Source organism: Megalobrama amblycephala, linkage group LG23 (assembly GCF_018812025.1).
Source record: "Megalobrama amblycephala isolate DHTTF-2021 linkage group LG23, ASM1881202v1, whole genome shotgun sequence".
In the NCBI taxonomy this organism is placed as follows: Eukaryota; Metazoa; Chordata; class Actinopteri; order Cypriniformes; family Xenocyprididae; genus Megalobrama; species Megalobrama amblycephala.
In genome coordinates this window covers 3,424,313-3,445,717 of record NC_063066.1, presented here as the reverse complement: position 1 = coordinate 3,445,717, position 21,405 = coordinate 3,424,313, and the positions used below count along the sequence as shown (strand labels likewise).

Below are 21,405 nucleotides of genomic sequence, written 5' to 3'. Positions count from 1 at the left end.
GCTTAAAGTGTCTCTGATGGTGCATCAAGCAGACAGAACCTCCATCAGCAGAATGCATATCAACTCACCTACAGCTCGGCCAGATCTGTAGTCCTTGAACATCATGTGTTAACCAGACACTCAATCTCCCGGTGACGGCACCCTGCGAAGAAAACAATGCAGACTTTAAGGGAGACTGAGATATCTCCATGAAACAGCTCAGGTTTTCCGTCTTATCATTAGTGAGAAATGATCAGTGAGAAACCACAGATGACTTTCCGACAGCATGGTAAATGTCTTAGAGAAGGCAATCTAAATTCACCAAGAAACATATTCAATTGCCAAAATGCATTTATCCAGTCTTTCAGTGAAACGGCACCTGTCACAAAAATGTGAAGATGAATTGTTATTTTGTTCCTCATATCAGTTGCTTAAATTGAAGAATATTCCACAATATGTGATGCCACATGGTGTTCTGAAGAAACTTTAAACATCCTAGATAAACATCTGGAGATAGATTCACAAAGCATTCTTAAGAATACAATTATTCTTAAGTGCTATTTTCCGTTTAAATGGGACATATCGTGAAAATCAGACTTTTTCCGTGTTTAAGTGCTATAATCAGTGCATCTAGAAAGTGTTTAAAAAAAAAGGACAACCCAGTAACTTTGTTTTGGCGAGCCTTTCTCAGCAAGCATGTGAAAAAACGAGCCATAGTAAGGGGATCTTATTATAATATTACCACCCCTTAATCTGCACGTTTCCACCCACAGAGCCGCCATTGCAAAAGTTCGAGCAAAGCATGCTAACTGTTCTGTCGTTGGCTGCACAGACGAGCAATGAACACTATTTAGAGTCTCATTATTAGCATGGATAGCCTGCGTCCATACGGGTTTTGCACAAAAGATGAACATGACGGCACATGCTAGTGGATGAGTTGAATCAACTCCACAGCAACTACATAAATTTATCCACTAACCATTCAGAAACGTCTAAAAGCTGAACACCGTTACTGACAATCCTCATTTTGGCTGCGTGAGATTCTCCAGCTTTGTTGTTGTTGAGCTGTTAAAGCTCCGCCCTCTTCTGGAAAGGGGGCGGGGAGCAGCAGCTCATTTGCATTTAAAGGGACACACACAAAAACAGCGTGTTTTTGCTCCCAAATAGGGGCAAATTTGACAAGCTATAATAAATGATCTGTGGGGGATTTTGAGCTGAAACTTCACAGGCACATTCAATATTCTATTCCCAATTGTCTTATTTTGTTTCTTCAGCTTGTTTTTAAAGAAGGAAAAAACTTAGGAAGTGCTGAACTTCTGTCAAGCTATTTGAGACAAAAATAGTGTGCATGCTTATTATGATTATTACAGTAATCTGCAGGCAGAACACAATAATTGTGTGTTTTTATTGAGTTGATCAGTGGGTCTTTGGCAAGAAATGCCATAAAGTCAGAAACTCCAAAGCCTGTAATTTTCTTATTAGAGAACCTCTTAAGAATTGCACATAGGAGTATTCTTACAAACTTCTTAGCATTTATCATAAGAAATGTCTTAAATTCTTTTCAAAGAACATTTTTGTGAATCTGCAGTTCCTCGTTAAGCTAATGACCAACTGCCGAAGAACTTTCTGAAAGCTTGGTGAGTGTAAATGTTGAACTGTTCTACATTTACTTTTTAAACTATGAAATAAAATGCATAAAAATATATAAGATATAAATTAACCCACCCATCCAGTACATTCTGACTATCTTTTTCAGTTTCAAAACTGTAATCACACATCTAGGTTTCATTAAGATCTATAATTGAAATGTCAGAAATCATGAGCGCCCTCTTTCATCACTTTGGTTTGTGAATGCTTTGATACACGGATTAAGAAAGAGAGCATCATTCTGGAAACATATGTTATGAAATCAAGAGTCAGTCAATAATACAATCAAAAAACCACCTCTGTTTAGACAGAAATTAATTTCAGTACAGAAGCGCTGTCTTCAGAGAGTTTGTGGAGGTTTGTCTTCCTCAAATAGCAGTATGTCCAAGACACACCTGTCACTTCTTTTACTCTTTGTCCTCAACATGGTAATAATGAACTCGAACCTCTTGACATGGGAACAGTCACCATTGCCCCAGAGACTTTAGCTGGCCAGACCTAAATACACAGATTTTAACTCAAAAAACATGAGAAGAAAACAGATGAGAATGCGCAAATGAATGTGTAAATGGAATAACTGGGTATCTGCAAAGTAAAGTTTTTATGGCCATTTAAAGGCAAAACAAATCCATGTAATCTCAAAACAAATCATGCATCTCAGATCTCTAATTAAACAGTCTGGGGCACACATACAACTGCAAAACAAGGTAAATGCAATTTTAAAATACTTTGGGCATGTTTTATTCAACATGTACATGTAGTAAAATAGGATTATGTACTAAAATGTGACAGAAAAATCTAAACGTGGTCCATCATTTTGACAGATTACACTGAGGGTGATCTATTGTAGCCAGTAACTGTAATTACCTCCGCTGTCCAGTTGGTGGCGAGCGCACATATTGATTAGCATGACATCTTTGTCCAGTCTGTGAATTTACGTTTACATCACAATGATGTACTAAAAACGGGAAAGTTTTTCCTTTGCGTTTTTCGCAACGTTGTCAAAATGATACTCGTTCACACGGATCTGTGAAAACGACTAAGAATGCTGTATTATTCATGCCAGGCCAGTAGATGGCGATGTCACTTTGTAAAGAAAAACTATGCCTATAGACTGAACATGTAATATGTATGTGCATGACGTCAAAAACCGGCATGCACATACGTTGCCATTTCAGACCCACAAAACGCAGCCCAAAACGCATTAAAAGTTTTCAGTTTTTAGTGGAAAATGGTGTTGTATAAATGGCCCCTAAATGTCCTGCATGCATCACCAGAGAAAAGTCTTGATTATGAGGTCAGAAAAAAATGAAACGCATGCATGTATTAACTGCTCAGAGTAAGATCTTATTGTTAATGAAATAATAATCAGTGAACAGAAGCACAAACGTTTAATTCCCATCGGTATAGTGGCAGTTTACCTAAAATTGCTTACACAGTCTTTATGTGTGCTGAATCAAATGTGTGCATTTAATCTTGTGGCTCAAACGCAGCAAGTGTAGTCAAGTGTCCAAAACAAACGAGTACGGTTCAGTCTTCAGTCTGAGGTTGAGCCTGCAGGGAGAGGAACGTGATTGGTCGCAGCCGTCATAACTGACAGAAAAACGTTAGCAAAAAATCCTTCCTTATGATGAACACCACTATATAATGTCTATTCCTCAAACTCGACTGTAGCTTGCAGGGCTGTTAGCAACGTGTTTGAACTTATGAGGCATATAAGACTGCATTTGGGCAAAATGGACATTAAAAATGCATTTGAATTCATACGAGGTTAGATTTCAGTCAGTGGCCCAATGAAAATGATTCAGTAATGGCACTGGCCAGCATGAAACAGACATCATCTTCCCTCCTATCAAGCGGAGGATGCATCTCATATGAGGGTATATTTAGTCAACGAGATTGGAATTGCCAAGAAATAACATGTAACATAACAATAAGGCATGTCTCTTGACCTTCCTTAAGTACTACAAAACTGGGGGAAAAAATAAGTACACAATCTATTAAATTATTGTACATGCTATCAACAGTAGAGCAGACATGGGATTTGTACTTAGGTATTTGTCCAGGTTCTTGTTATGGAAGCACTAATGATCCCATTACGACAATGACTGCGTCTCAAAACCAAGGTGCATCACTATAGCGTATTTCAAGCCTATATGATTCCCAGAAGTACTGTGTATGAAGGCAGTTCAGCAGGTAGCAACATAATGGAACATCGGGGGGCTTTAAATGGGTAGATAACACAACAAGCACATTGTTGTCCAACACAACCTGTTGATAAAACAGCCTACATTCAACTAAACTATTGCATTTTTTGCTAAATTTAAACTGGACATAACAAGTGCCCACAAATGACAGCAGGATTCTGCATCAATGACATTTTGCGATGGATGGATGGATGGATGGATGGATGGATGGATGGATGGATGGATGGATGGATGGATGGATGGATGGATGGATGGATGGATGGATGGATGGATGGATGGATGGATGGATGGATGGATGGATGGATGGATGGATGGATGGATGGAAAAATTGACAAAATCTGCAGGTCTGAAAGATGCTTAAGCCTTGACAATTTGAATTTTCAAGCAAAACAAGACACAAAGAGAACTCAATTCAGTACTCACATGCTGTGTGAGAAGTTTTGTGCGCACAACGCACACCCGAAGTGTGCTCACATAAAGCCACGCAACAGACGGCGTGCAAATACTGAATTTAGTTCTCTTTCACTTCTGCTTATACTTCAACGGACAGATTTACACAGATCTATGTGAAAATGCCAGTATTGGTGAGTATTAGGCATGTGACGGTATCAAATTTTCATGTTGCGATTAATTGCTGAAGCTTATCATCACGGTATATGGTATTATCACGATATTGAAATAAGTTGCAAAAAAAGTGTTATAGTATAACAGGTTTAAGAACTCTTTTTGTAATAACAAAAATAACTCTGAATGTTTAAATACAATAATACAAAACACAAAAAATATATAAAGTAAAATTTTCAAACAGATTATAATGCAAAAGAATTAGGCTATAAAGAACAACAGGAAACACTTTACAATAAGGTCTCATTATTTAATGCATTAACTAAGATTGAGCAATAGCTACATTTGTTACAGAAAGTATTAGTTTTTGTTAATGTTAGTTAAGAAATACAATTGATTATTGTTAGTTTTATCTCAGGTCCATTAAATAAGCTCTTTTGAATTATTAAACAGTAACTAAGAAATTAACATTAACTAAGAATATTTAATACTTTATAAGTATTTTTATTGTCAGTTTGGTAATAATGAATTAAAATGTTAACTAATGAAGACATATGTTTCAAACTTTTTCTGAACAATACCAAATAATCATAACATTTCTAATAATTAGGGCATGAGGTAGTCCAGGGCAGCGTTTCCCAAAAGCATCTTAAGGTTAAGTTGATCGTAGCTCCATTGAAACCAATGGAGCTACGATCAACTTAGGCTTACGATGCTTTTGGGAAACGCTGCCCAGATTAAAATATAAGGTTTGAAAATAGACTTTTAAGTCTTCAAGTATTTGGTGATGAACAACATTGATATTACAAAAAAATTAATGGCTGTTTGAAGCATTTTAAAAACTTAACTAGCGCATTTTCTTTGTTTGCGCAGTTTCCGTGGTAACCGCTGCATTCTGCTGTTCCATCAGCGCCCTCTGCTGTCAGAGAGTGAACGCGCACTTTCATTCAGCGCGTCTTCTTCACTCGTTCCGCCATGTGCTTCTCATGTACTTTGGGTTTGTTTACATCTGAGTGCGTGTTCTTTTGACGCACAATACAGCAATGTTTTGCATTTTATACGGTTGATGGGTAAAGTATTCTTAATTGCATTATAAAAAAATAATAATTGGTAATAAATTATTATTTACGGTATTTTGAAATGCCCACGATAACAATATCGTGCATATTCATTATCACGATTTATCGCATTACCGAATATCGGCACAAGTCTAGTGAGTATCCTAGTAAACATAATCGGTTCTGTCTTAAGTGATCGTAAACAGTAGAGAAATAAAACGTGTGTATCAGTATATTGGATCTGTGCAGCTCTTAAAGTGACAGCAGCCTAATATTCCTGCTGCTGTCTGTCACTAATGTTAATCAAACAAGTACAAAGAAGAAAAAAAAACACTCACTGCTCCTGGCTGAATAACTTTTGTAACTTTAATAAGGATTAATCTACATTTAACTTATACAGCGAAGATTGCAGTGTTATTTTACATTTGATCACCTTATACAATTTCTGTAGCTGAAAACTACTGTTAGACCTACCTGAAAAGCACTGATAATTTCATTTATATATTTGTTCTATTGTATTTATTTGTGCTATGGATCATAATTTGATTATTTATTCTTATTTTAGTACTGTTTACTTTTCTTTAACAATATATAAAATTTATAGGAGTTTGACATGGGTCAAAAACAATAACTACAGTACGCCAAATAAATATATTATTTATTACTGTAGTGGGGCCAGTGTAAATTTTGGTATATTGGTGCATTCAAGTCTTGTTGTAAAGATTTTTTTTGTTAGTATTTACAAGTTGAGCACACATGAACACCACTACAAAGTTGTAATTACGAGTGGGAAACTTCTTTGAGCTCAGAGTTTCCGAGTTGGAGTCGTGTCAGTGGGAAAACATGGTGGGCGCAATTGATACAGTGTCTGTAGTTGAATAAGCTGAAATGTATAGCTCTTACAGACATATCCTTATCTGTACATTTTAGTCATGCCAAAAAACAACTAAACGACTGCCAACGTGCACATCAAAAATACCAATAGGGAGTGAAGGCAGTGGAGCCCACATGATCCATTTCCTAGGGGATTTCAGCTCACGAGTATTGTGCATTATTTTATCATAAGCTCTGTGCTTATAATGCGGGAAATAATAATTGTTGGCATTCTGAATGACTGATTCATGCACTGATAATAGTTCATCTTCTTCATAATAGGATGCATAATGCACTGCTACGGTTAAACAAACTCTTTCCTCTCCATTTTTAGCAACAAGAAACTGATTAGTTCTCTAAACAGAATGATGTCTTATTTTTCCCAGCGATGCAGCTCATTTGAGATCAGATTTTGAGTGACAGGGTATAACGAGGGAACATCTCTACATATAATGTTCAAGAATTCACCAAACCAGCGCAATGCACATTAACCAAATGTATCATTTGAAAACCTCTGGACAGTTCCCATCTTCTTCAGCTGAATGTACCGTTTGCAGTACTAAGAGACAAAAAGCAGAGAAGTTGAACTTTAGGCCAAGTCTGTTAAATGTTCTTTCTCTCTGTGCAGTAGAAATCCTGGCTCGGGTGCTGAAGAAATCTCCTGTTCTCTACAGCGAGAGGCAAATTATCATACTATTCATGGTCTGAGAAGATACTATAAATTGTTGGCCAGACGTACCAAGTCCTCCATAAAGACCAAACCTCAAATGCCTGCTTGGTCTTCAGAACCGTAGAGAACCAACATTAGAGGCTTTTACTGTAAGACTGGAAGCTTTTTCAATGAATTTTCCTCTGTAATGTGCAGAAAGGAAAGCTTTTAGCCTCTCTCAAACATTTCTTTCAGAAAAAGTGTTGCTGGAAGTAATGTTTCATAAGTGGTGCTTGCATTTGTGTTTTATGGCATAGGCTTACAATGGTATAAGAACGAATTAAAAGGCTTTCAAATTGCAAGCATCTAAAAGGATCAGAAAGAACTGCAGGCTAAAATTAGTGAAGAGTCTTCTTTACAGTGGAATTTTTGCATTTTTTTAAATTATTGATTCACCAAAAAATGGAAACTGTCATTATTTCCTCACCCTCATGTAGTTCCAAACCCATCTGATTTACTTTCTTCCTTGTTGGAACATGAAAAAGGAAGACTTTGAAGAATGACCAAGCTGCTTTTTTCCATTTAACAAAAAATAATAAGTGGCTTTAAAGCTGCATAAAATACAAAATTCACAGACATTTGCATTAAAAAAAATCTATTTTTTTTTAATAATTAGGATACTGCATTTACATGACACAAAGGACAAACAAAATGTATCAATTGTTTATTTTGGTCTCTTACCGAATTCTCTGTTATAACATGGCCATATATATCTATATACATATCTATACAGTATATATCTATATATGTCTATCACTTAGGGTGGGCAATATGACCAAAATCATAAGCAACCCACAACAAAGATGCAGATACAAACAGTTCTCTTTTTTTTCCCTGTTGTTGTTGTAAATTATGTTGCTATCGCTTTAAGATCCAAATTAATGTGCGCATCCAATACTGGCACACATCCAAACATTTTGGACATTTTGAAATAATTTTGTGTGTATTTGACCAATCACGTGGAATAAGCCAATAAAGAGAACAGAATTCAGTACTCACACGCTGACAGGACACAAGCATACGCACAGAAATCCGCAGCCAGTCTGAAATTGGTCAGTATGTCAGTACCGAATTGAGTTCTCTTTCACATTATACAGAGCTTTAATAACTCTTTTTAGTGCTATCAAGCATGTAATACTTCTTATTTGGTCATTCATCCATGTTTCTTAACCGCTTTGCCCAGTCCTGGGCACTTATGTGAAACGGCGAGTGAGAAATGTTCGTTTTCACTGTTTCACACAGGCCACTCACTGACATAACGATGCATGACATCCGTTTCCTTGTGAAAATAATGCATTACAACTTTAAATAAGGGATCATTTCCATAATTTATTTTTTGTAATTTCGTTTTTTTTGTGATTCTTTCACGGTAAAAGTGTGAATTATGCAGTATTGCAAAAAAAATGCGACATTCTGTTGATTTCGTGTTGCAATCAGCAATCACGGAATCATGAAAAACTACAGGGACTGAATTATGAGTTAAATTATACATTTTTCTTTTATGCCAAAAATCATTAAGATATTAAGTAAAGATCATGTTCCATGAAGATATTTTGTAAATTTCCTACCATAAATATATCAAAAATGTATTTTTGTGAGTGGATATGCATTGCTAAGGACTTCATTTGGACAACTTTAAAGGTGATTTTCTCAATATTTTGATTTTTTTGCACCCTCAGATTCCAGATTTTCCAATAGTTGTATCTCGACCAAATATCGTCCTATCCTAACAAACCATACATCAACGGAAATCTTATGTATTCAGTTTTCATGATGTATAAATCAGTTAATAATAATAAAAAATTGACCCTTATGACTGGTTTTGTGGTCCAGAGTCACATATTGAAAATATTCCTGTGGCTCAGACGCCAAAGACATGTAATTGATTCCCAGGGAATGCATGAACTGATAAAATGTATGCCTAGAATGCAATGTAAGTTTCTTTGGATAAAAGCATCTGTCAAATGCATGAATGTAAAATGAATATAGCGGCCAGGATATTCTTCAAAACTGATTTGTTCCATTCTTCAAAATATCATACCAACAGATTTCTCAACGTGACTTTTGCAAACATTATTATTCCTGAGACTGGCATTAAGGTGCGGGAGCAGCGTGCCACAGATGGCACAGATCAGTGGACCTCCTCTGATGAACACGGCCTTATCAGACAGCGCCAACGGACCACCATCAGGAGATGAGGAGATTACGAATCAGCCCATCTAACACCATTTATCTCCAACACGACAAGCAGCTCAAAACAACCACAAGATCCACAGCTACAACCTCCGCCGTGAAGATCAACAAACCAACAGCTGAATTCATAAACAAAAACATTCGACAATATAATGTTTAATGTTCTGAATAAAATGGCTCTATTCAAACATAACAAGGTAGTTAAGTATACGAGATGCAATTCTTTATATTGCGTTTGAAAAAAAAAAAAAGCATTTCTGACTGAACGCTACATTGGCAAAAAGTGCTTTGCCTCTGGAGCAAATCATTATAATGATGAGCATTATTTTAACAGAATTGGCGCTCGATTCTCTGCAGCATTTGTTACCATAGGAAACAACCTGCGGCCTGGCCTCTGATGTGGAAGTGCCTCCCAAAATGGCCTTTTTATCTGCAGTTATTATCCTCATATGTCACTGTCATAGAAACAACACAGCGCAGTGACAGAAAGGGCACGCGGCGTATCAGAATATTGTTTAGAGCGCCGATTATCACCTGCAATGTGCTTTCCAATTGTGTGGAATGGAAGACGTCTCTAGAGAGAGCCCTGATCTCAACAACACAACACTGAGCACCACACTTATACAGTTCAGAGCCAATATACAGCTTTCAAGTGAGAAACCTGGGTCTATTATTGTCATAACTTGTTCAAGTTTGCATTAAACTACAGAATGAACTGACATGCTGCAGCCCTGTCTAAAAATATTCACAAATAAATGTAGATTGGGTTTTGCAGATTTGATCCAAAGAAAAATAAAAATAAACTAAATACACATTACAAAATTTTGATGGCAAAATTATGTAAGTATTTAATTATTCAATTATTTATGCATTTTAAAAAATGCATGAAGCAAAAAAGTATACATGCATAAAATCATCATTTCCACAATTCCAACAGTGATAATAATAAATGTTTCTTGAGCAGCAAATCATCATATTAGAATGATTTCTGAAGGATCATGTGACACTGAAGATGATGTAATTTCAGCTTTGCATCACATAAATAAATTACATTCTAAAATATATTCAAATAGTAAACCACTGATTGGAAACAAAAGATTCGTAAAGCTTCATGAAGCAGTGTTTTGAAATCGCCCATCACTAGATATTGTTGAATAAAGTTGTTATTTTGTTTTTTTGGCACACAAAAAGTATTCTCATCGCTTCATAACATTAAGGTTGAACCACTGTAGTCACATGACCTGTTTTAAATATGTCTTTAGTAGCTTTCTGGGCGTTCGAAAGTGTTGATTATCTTGCTGACGATGGAGGATTCACATCGGATTTCATCAAAAAATATCTTAATTTGTGTTCCGAAGATGAACGAAGGTCTTACGGGTGTGGAACGACATGAGGGTGAGTAATTAATGACAGAATTTTCATTTTTGGGTGAACTAACCCTTTAAATGCAAATGAGCTGCTGCTCACGCCCCCTTTCCAGAAGAGGGCGGAGCTTTAACAGCTCAACAACAACAAAGCTGGAGAATCTCACGCAGCCAAAATGAGGATTGTCAGTAACGGTGTTCAGCTTTATATTGTTCAAACCGGAGTCAACACTGATATCCAGCTTGCTTTGACAGCATGAGATCCCGCCCTCCCTTCAGAGCGTCTCCTAAGCCACACCTCCTTCAAAACACATGAAATTCTGCAAAGCATCACGAGAGACGGTGTTAAATTACCTCATGTCTCAAAGCACATATCATTACAAAAATAATGAATGTAAAAAACTTAAGCTGTAGTTGTACCACCTGACTGCTGCAGATTAATTTCGCCGTTGATAGTGTTGATATATACACATAAATCAGAGTCTGAGGACGTGAACAGCTCCGGGTACAAATGCCATGGGTTGCCATCTTGTAATTACGGTTAGACCGGGTGTGAACGCAGCATAATCACAACTTCTGTTTCATGCCAACTTTAAATAAAATCTATTTTGAACAATATATTTAAAATGACACACTCTCACATGAATAATGTCAAAGACTTGACAAAGCTACACCTTGTCCCAAATGCCGCACTTAAAGGGTTAGCTCACCGAAAAAATGAAAATTGTCATTAATTACTCACCCTCATGTTGTTCCACACTCGTAAGACCTTCGTTCATCTTCAGAACACAAATTAAGATATTTTTGATGAAATCCGAGAGGTATTTGACTCGTCCATAGACAGCAATATAATCAACACTTTCAAGGTCCAGAAAGGTACTAAAGACATCGTTAAAACAGTCATGTGACTGCAGTGGTTCAACCTTAATGTTATGAAGAGACGAGAATACTTTTTGTGAGCAAAAACAAAACAAAAATAACGACTTTATTCAACAATATACGCACAGACTGGTGCAGACATCACAGCGAACTACTACAAATAGTCTATTTATCACCAAAGTGTGGTCTCGTAAGAGACATGAACCCTCCTGTGGCGGCTGCCATCTTGAGACCCGCAGCCATGTTTTGTAGGATTTGTTTATTAGCCAGTATACAACAAGCATCAAGCCTAATGGGGGTCAGTAAAAATGCTCCCTGCTGTTTTTTTTATTTTTAAGATGATGAATACAAGCCAGAACAACTAACATAAAAATCTTCAGGAGAAGGATGTGTTCAGTGTGCATCCAAGACCCAGCCACAACCATAAAGTCAACACCATTTGTGCTGTTAAATGGGTTTTGTTTTGAGTTTCTATTAAAAGAACAAATATTAGCCAATTAACATGACTACAAAACAGGATTGAAGAGCCACATGAAAATAAAGCTCATGGTAGAGTGGGAGATATTCTGCCTGCAGTAATATTATAGCACTCATAAAAGATAATGGTATGAATGCAATGGCAGCGCAAAATAAATAGAACTAATTGGGATTTTAGTGAAATAAATTAGAATACGACATGGGCATTCATATACATTATATAGTATATATTCACTGATCAGGCATAACATTATCTGACAGGTGAAGTGAATAACGCTGATTATCTCTTCATCACGGCACCTGTTAGTGGGTGGATATATTAGGCAGCAAGTGGAAAAAGCAGGAAAAATGGGCAAGCATAAGGATTTGAGCGAGTTTGACAAGGGCCAAATTGTGATGGCTAGATGACTGGGTCAGAGCATCTCCAAAACTGCAGCTCTTGTGGGGTGTTCCCGGTCTGCAGTGGTCAGTATCTATCAAAAGTGCTCCAAGGAAGGAACAGTGGTGAACCGGAGACAGGATCATGAGCGGCCAAGACTCAGCGAAGGCTGACCCATGTGGTCCGATCCAATAGACGAGCTACTGTAGCTCAAACTGCTCAAGAAGTTAATACACCAGGATGCACTTTGGGAAGAAGGCAAGCTGGCGGAGGCAGTGTGATGCTTTGGGCAATGTTCTGCTGGGAAACCTTGGGTCCTGCCATCCATGAGGATTTTTAAATATATTTAAATAATATTTTTGAAGCTTTATCCAAAGCAATTCTATACATTCAAACCACAACATTGCTCAAAATCACCAGCACTGTCACTTCGGACAGTAAATGGCCTCTGTATTAGCCTTTATCTTCCTTTGAACTGTGGTCAATTGAATCCAGCCTGCAGCTCAGTGGGACTCCAGACGTGTTGATGATATCTGACTTCCTGAGTAATAGCGCTTGTGCCGTGACATGCTTCACCTAAAGGCCGCGCCACACAGGACACTGCTCTATAAAAGCCATTTTAGGAAACATTAGCACTTGATGGCGGGTAACTAGTAAATCAATTATCCCCTGGCCTATAAAACTAGCCAGGGCATCAAGTAGAGATTAAAAGACTAGAAGAAAGAAGTGGACATTAGGGATGCACTCATATTAAAATATTGGGAATGATAATCAGACAATTATTTATGCAATGCAACGGATATATCATTGATATTAAAATACTATACATAATTTAGTTACAAGGCATCATATTACAATGCACAGTATGAAAATGAATATCATTTAGAGATTTGCTAAAGATTAAAGGATTAGTTCATTTTGAAATGAAAATTACCCCAAGCTTTTGTTCACTCTCAAGCCATCCTAGGTGTATATGACTTTCTTCTTCCTGATGAGCACAATCAGAGATATATTAATAAATATCCTGACGCATCCGAGCTTTATAACGGCAGTGAACGATACCAGCGAGAAACTGCATCCATTCATCATAAGCGTACTCCACAGGGAGTTAAAGAAGCCTTCTGGAGTGAAGCAATGCATGTGTAAAAAAAAAAAAACTTAATAAATAATGAAGTAAAATATCTAGCTTCCGCCAGACCGCCTTCTGTATTCAACTTACTAAAAACGGAACTGGCATAAAAAAAGAGAAGAGCACGTGCACAAAAGTTTTAATCAGAATGTATATAAAACGCATATAAACGGATATTTGAATAAGATTACGATGTTTAGAGTACATGCAAACAGATCTGCAATCGGATTCGATTCATTCGGATTGACGAAAATTGGTGCATGTAAACATAGCCAGTGTGGACAACATGCACAACCATTCGAAAGTTTGGGATTGGTAAGATTTTTTCTCTTATGCACTCAAAAAAATGAGTTGAGTTTCACTCAAACCACCCTTGTTCACATTACTTAAAAAACTCATGTAACTACATGAACTTAATTTAACTGCGTTGTTTCTACTAAAATTGAGTATTGTCAGCTTTACTTAGTAAGTGTTTGTTCAGTCAACTTAACATTGCTGTGTGAAACGCACACATTATGGACTATATGCACAGAGCGTTCTTTAGAACTTCCGCAATAATATAAGCCAGCTCGAAAACTTCCGGTGAGAGTCATGTGCTGGTGTGTTGAGCATCAGTAGTGTAATACTTAGTTTAGAATCAGATTATATTCACTTAAATAATCAGGCATAGCATTAATTTAGTTATTCAAACGTAAGACAGCATAAAAAAAATAAATAAAGACGTACCTCAGTGTTCCTCCTCGGCTAAATTCAATTCGACCATTAGTTTTCACACTTTTATGTGAAAAAAAGCTTCAAAAATTAAATATTTATTGTGCACTTTAGTTAGATTAATTGAATAAATTGTGTGCTGAAATCATTGATCTTGCTCTGCACTGACTGACAGCTGCTGTGATTATAAAGAGAGAGCGGCGCTCGCTTTCTGTGTCATTCATTCACAAGAAAAGTTATTGTTTTTCATAAGATTTTGTGAGTATTTCATACTTCACATTGACAAAATGTTTTTTCAAACCTAGTTATTTTATAATGTTTAATATTTAGTCAAAAACGAAGTGAAAAACGTTTAGAGGAAATGGCTGATATGTGCGCAAATAAATGCTACTTTGCCGCCACCTAATTACTGTCTTTTTTATTTTTAAATAAGTGTTTTTTATCAAATGTTAAATTTGCTACATTTTTAAACGTTCGGTTTTACAATGGGGACAATCTCAGAAGGATAAACAAATTATGTTTGTGGTCATCGCATTAAAAATAACATTTAAAGTGCTGGGGAAAAAATGTGTGTGTGTGTGTCTAATTACAGACACGGCATTTTTAAACAGTCCCAATAGCTTCGTCTTTATTGCAATCAATAAAACTGGTTTATTGGCAAATTAGGTAAATGTAATAACTGCGTTAAAATATAAATACAACATTAAAAAGTCAACCATTGATGGTTTTGTGTCGATGTACAGCGACTACAGAATGAACAGATAACAGTTCACCGGAAGTGCCCGAGCTGGCTTAACGACAACTAGGAAGTAACCCGTGCATATAGTCCATTGTTGACATAACTAACTGTGCAGTGGATCCGTAGTTCCCAGCATGCTTTGCAAGGGACTGCATTAGGAGAGTAAATTTAGGGATTAAAGTGTTGTTTTATGTGTTTTTCAGTAAAGGGAAAGATGTTGTTAGTTTATGTTAGTGTTTAATGTTCAGTTATGTTGGACGTTTAGAGTAGTTTCTGTAATCTTGTGGTCACCATCGCCTGTGTTTAGGCTGTGCGCACTCATATACCCATGCTTATAGGATGAAATTCCTGCTCTCAATTCAATTAGTTATTTTTTGAGTGCATTTTGGGTTGAGGGGCTGCATTCTGATATGTTGTATCCTTTTTATTTAAATGATTATTCAAAAAAAAAAAAAAGTGTTCACTTTACGTAATCAACATAACATTATTAAGTAAACTGCACATATAAATATTATGTAACAGTGACATTAAAATGATTTGTATTTACTCAAAGAAATTTTGTCAGCTTTACTTGAATTTCTTTTGTTCATTCAACTAAATAGTTTTTTGTACAAATTACTCAATATTGTTGCGTGGAACAATAATCCAACAATTCATTTTTTTTGAGTGTGCTCATGAAGGCTTTAATTTATTTGATCAAAAATACAGTAAAACACTGAAAATTTATGACAATTTAAAATCGCTTTTCTATGTTAATATATTTTAAAATGTAATTTTTTCCTGTGATGGCAAAGCTGACGTTTCACGATCATGATGATTCGCTGCTCAAGAAACATTTCTTATTATGATCAATGTTGAAAACAGTTGTGCTGCTAAATATTAACCGTGATACATTTAGAACAGTATTTCTTTAAAAACAAAAATCAAAAATGTTTTTCTGTAACTTTTGATCAATTTAATGCACCATTGCTGAATAAAAGTTTCGGCCACTAAACAATATGAGGGCTGGCACTAAAATGTTCAGCTTCCACTGGATGTAAAGTTGTTATGAATTCCCAGGCAGAAAGCCAAAGGTGCTTCGTTTAACTGCACTGGCCACATGTTGGAGAGGAAAATGTGCCAATATGGAGAAATCATTCACAGCTGTCTCTGATGGCTCATCCTCAGATTCTGGCAGGTTGAGAATCTGGCAACAGTTTAACTTCAACAAAGAAAATAAATACATCTCAACCGAAGTTGGACAAGAAAACAAACTTAAAAACCGCACCGGGTAGACTTCAGTGCGGAGGAATCAATCAAACGCACCATCAGTTCCAATTAATGCATGCTGAACTTTGAGATCGGCTAGAAAAATAAACTTGTGTCACTCAGATTGTACCAAACTTACCTTTGATGCGATGCAGAATCTCTAACGAACCACCTAAACGTAGGTGGGCTAACTGTGAATCAAATTCCCAGCATGCTGAAGTTCTCACCCTTGACAGGTTTCATGCCACCTCTATATTGTGTTATCTAGCCACCATTTACCCCATAGCCGTCCTTCCTGTGTCTTCAGAGAGCAGAGCGTTTGCCTGAATCTCTGCATTAATAATTCATTGTTTTCGGTGGACACTGTGAATACCAATTCCTTCATATTGCAAGGCACCATCATCAAGGCTGATTGCGGCACCTAAGGTCATTAACTTCATCCTGGGTGACGTGCCCACGAATGTAAATGCCCGTCGAAGGCTGCTGACACCGAGGTTACGCTTCAACCTGTTAGTCGGTCCATCTAAACCTCTGCCGGCCAGATGAGGGGAAGAAAGAAATTACATTGCGCTCTCCTTCCGTTTATTATTCGTTTGGCTCCTTCGCTCTGTGAAAAACATGAATTATGGCTTTCGCCCCAGTAAAAAGGAAACATTCACGATGTGCATTCACGATGGCCCCGTTCCCAGCGAGGTGCCATGGCAACACTGAAATTATTACCTGAAATAGCAGTGCAATAAATGAAATCAAATATTCCCCAATAGCCTGAATGTCTAGGGCATAACAATAACCCTGCTAAAAGATGTAAGTTGCCTGAAATCCGAAGCTTTTTGCAGGTTAAATACCGCTAGAACAATAACCTCCATGGCAATTTATATCCCTCCAGCTGTGTTGACGTTCCCTGAGGAATCTGAAGCCAGACAGCAGGTGCTACAAGCTGCCTAACTTTAGGAAGGTCACAGAAAGAGCTCGGGCATCCTTTGAAAATATGTTCACAGAGTAAACTTTGAACATGATTCATTTCCTGTCTGCTACTAAATTGGCTTTTTTTTATGACTGTATATAGATTATGCTGCCTGGAGCAATACATGCTGGTCTGGACCAAGTAAATCTATTCTCTTGTGCACAATGGATGATTCCGGTATGGGACGCTATCTTCAGCTGACACACGGAAGAGCCCTTCATTTTGCTGAGGAGACCCCTAACACATCAGACATGGCACTGAGCACACCGCTGATCTCTGTCTGATCCAATTGACTGTTGGGTTTCAACCCCCTGCATCACCACGAGCCATTAAATGACCTGCCGAAGAAAAATGGCTCTGCTGGTCCCTGGGTAGTGCAATTGGATCAGCGATTTCTGCCCGCTATTGTCCCATAACACTGCGACTAAGTTAATTTCCTGTGGGAAAAAACACTCAAGTGAAAAATAAGCAATAAATAAAAACCGAAAATGAAAGCAGTCCCACTAGATGCGTGAGCCAGCACTGTTAGCTTTTGTCATGTCTTAACGGTATTAAAAAATAAATATGAATAAACTTCAGCAGGACGGGACAACAAATGTCTCAGATTAACTGCTGTAGTTGTTTAATTTAGAGAGGATTAGAGACGTACTGATTGAGCATTTTTTTTTGGCTGATCTCTGACTTGTACACAAACTGCATTGCAATCATTTCCCAAAATGTCAATAGTGTGTAAATATTACTAAATCTGTAAACGGGACATTGAAGGGGACCTATTATACAAGACGTAGAATAAGTCTCTGGTGTCTCCAGAATGTGTGTGTGAAGTTTCAGCTCAAAATCCCCCACAGATCATTTATTATAGCTTGTCAAATTTGCCCCTATTTGGGTGTGAGCAAAAACACACAGTTTTTGTGTGTGTCCCTTTAAATGCAAATGAGCTGCTGCTCCCGCCCCCTTTCCAGAAGAGGGCGGAGCTTTAACAGCTCAACAACAACAAAGCTGAAGAATCTCACGCAGTCAAAATGACGAAAGTGTTCAGCCTTACATTGTTCAAACCGGAGTCGACACTGATGGAGAGACTCAGGAAGAAGTTACGACTTTTAGACGTTTCTGAATAGTTAGTGGATAAATTGATGTAGTTGCTGTGGAGTTGATTCAACTCATCCACTAGCATGTGCCGTCATGTTCATCTTTTGTGTTGAAATGAGCCTCGTTTGTGAAGCAGTCCGGCGTAAAATGACGGCATGTCAACAACACTCTACTACAACAACTCTTCCTCTTCTCTAAAGCAGCCCAACATGGCCCCGCCCCCTTTGTTGCGTGTTCTGGGGACGGGGTTTATGTAAATTTTAGAGTTAGTGATGTCACTAACCAAGGAAGAAGCTCGTTGTAGTCCCTACCAGCCGTTTGTTGTAGTCATTAAACAGAGAATTCTTTAAAAGAAAATATGAACTTTGAGTGTAACTTTGTAACTTTGCAGATGTTGTTTATGCTCAAACAGCAACATTACACACTAACTAAAGTTAAAAAAGCTAAATCATGATCAATCACCACTTTAACACAGGCCAGAGATGGAACATGCTGAATACGGAAATACTGGAAGAAAAATATAAATATTGAATTGTGGGTTTATATGAATGTGTCTCTGAAGGGAACTGACTATGTTCTAGTGATGAGTCGATCATGAACGATTTGTTCAATTTGAATGAATCTTTAATATGACTCAGGAACAACGAGTTGTCTCAGAGAGTGATTCGTTCATTTTGTGTTGACAGCGCAGACCCGAAGACTCGAGACATGAACTAATCATTTTGGTTTCAGGTACAGACTGCATAGATTCAGTTTATGGGGATGTGACGTTGCAAAAGAACGAACGATTCGGATCTGGAGGTGAGGTGATCTAACAGACTGCATTACCTGAAGAACCAGCTAAGCAATGAAATAATCATTTCCTTTTCTCATAATTTGGCCTTGTCTGCATTATAGTTTTTTTCTTATTCTAAATGTTTTGGGGAATTTGGTTATTAACATGTAACATTTCAATTATATTCTGAATGAAATTACTTAAAAAAAAAAAAGCGATTGCTTGTAAGCTAATGTTAATGACAATGTTTACAACATGATGTTTATATGGTCATATGTTTTAGACGGCTGTTAGAATGCATATTTTATCTCCCTCGTCTGAACTTAAATGAGCAGACTGCTACAGTGCAGACTGCAGACATTTCAGAATAAGAGTAACTGTGTATTTTGGGATGGTTTATAATTATTTTTACCTGGTCATTATTGTTATTTTGTACAAGGGTTATTATAGTTAACTAAACCTAAAACCATAAAAAAAAAATCTTCATTACTTGAAATAAACATTAACTGAAATAAAAAATAAATATATAAAAAATGTAAACTTATTTTATTTCATCTAATTTCCAAGCTTTAGCTTAACCTGATGTACTAAAAAAACTAAAACAGAAATAATAAAAAAAAACTATATAGATAAAAAAAGCAAAATCTAAAAAGACATAAACACAAAAAAATTACTAAAATTTTTAACTAAAATTACAATGAAAGCAGAAAAACTAAAAATCAAATCTAATCAAAATTTTAAACAAAAACTATAATAGTACTTCAATTATAAGTGTGTCAATCCCTGACAAGTACTGAATTGAGCTCTCTTTTGTGTCTTTTTGCACTTGAACGGTCAAAAACCGTCCTCTTTGGCTGGTAAAGTACAGTTGGTTGTCTTAAGTGAACATAAAAAGTTTGGAGAATATCAGATGTATATCAGTGTATTGGATCTGAGAAATGCTTACTTAAAGCATTACAATTGAACTAAATTAGATTTTAGTCGACTAAATCTACTGTAGTCAACTAAAACTAGACTAAAACTAAAACAATTTCCGATGACTAAAATATGACTAAAACTAAATGGCATTTTAGTCAAAAGACTATGACTAAAACTAAATCAAAATTTGCTGTCAAAATTAACACTGCAATGGAGGGACAGAAAGCTCTCACATTATCAAAAAGATCTTCATTTGTGTTCTGAAGATGAACGAAAGTCTTATGGGTGTGGAACGACATGAGAAAGAGTAATTACTGACAGAATTTTAATTTTTGGGTGAAATAACCCTTTAAAAAAACAAAAAAAAGGCAACCAGTATCGGAATAGGCCCATTTGCTTGTAAAAAACACCGGAATCATCCATTAAAAAGCGTGATCGGTGCATCACTACTTAGAATCCAATGCCAAAATACTCTTGCTCACTGGAACTCTGGGATTCATCACGACTGCCAAGTGGACATAAATGATTTTCTGTTTAGTGAGATGCTGATCACCCCAGTTATGGTAATATGATGCAGGGCTATCATCCCCAAACTCCATGACCTTTTTGCATTCTAAAATATGAGGCAATTCTGTATTTTATAACAAGCCATATATACTGTGAAAACAAAAATATTAAAAAATATGTGCAAAATATTAATTGGAAAAAAGTTTTTTTCTATCTTTTTTTGTACAGAAAAATAGAATAGAACAGAACAGAAAAATAAAGTGATTATCTCATAATTTCTGACCAGAATGAAGCAGTCATTTTGCCAATTTGCAAAATAAGTGTAACTTTTATTATAATTACTATTTTTTTTAAAAATCAGATTTTTTTTCACAGACCCCCAATTCTCGAAGACGGCCATGTGATGTCAGATAAAGAAAGTGGCTACTTCATCTTTAGTCTCATAATATTTGGATCTTCTGCTACTTAAGAGTCAAAACAACAGATCAACACAAGATCAACAGACAAAGACACTAAATCTTCCAACTGTGCTCTGGAGAACTCTTAAACAAGGACTCATCTCCTGATGGAGAAAATTGCCTCATATCCTACATAAAAATGTTCCCAATCCCCCCGCCGACCAAAAGCGAAGAGTGATAACGAGATCTGAACAGTGAGGAAAAAAAAATGATTGGGAACCAAAGAAATCCCCTGTCTTTTCAAGGATCTGCACATTATTCATACTCACACCTCAGTATAATAAAATAATACCTCTCTTTTTATTCATGAAGACAGTCTGGCTGACCCAGATATTTTCCGGATGTCTGTGCCTTAAGGGGACTGTCATGGTTGGGCTAACACAGAGCCAAATCACTGTCCAAGACACAAAAAGCACAACCGTTCCAAAAAAAAATTTGCTGTAAGAAAATATAACAAAACAGTCAAATTTAGTGAGACCAAACCGACAGACATGGACTCTCGCTTTCTTTAATGGACTGAAATAAATCACAATATGTA

The 21,405-nt window shown here is 36.7% G+C and overlaps 1 protein-coding gene across 9 annotated transcripts in view; it reads right to left on the bottom strand.

The window, feature by feature from the left end:
* The window catches only part of enox2 (ecto-NOX disulfide-thiol exchanger 2), a 287,212-nt gene that overhangs the window by 224,447 nt on the left and 41,360 nt on the right, over positions 1-21,405 (bottom strand). For 4 of the 9 annotated variants that reach the window (XM_048175877.1, XM_048175880.1, XM_048175883.1 and 1 more), the window contains exon 2: positions 69-142. The exons of 4 other annotated variants lie outside the window; for them this stretch is intronic. In XM_048175877.1, coding sequence (XP_048031834.1) covers positions 69-105 — 37 coding nt within the window. In that variant the 5' untranslated portion in view covers positions 106-142. Of the gene's footprint in view, positions 1-68; positions 146-21,405 lie in introns of those variants that run through there. One more of the 9 variants, XM_048175882.1, reaches the window with a different exon arrangement.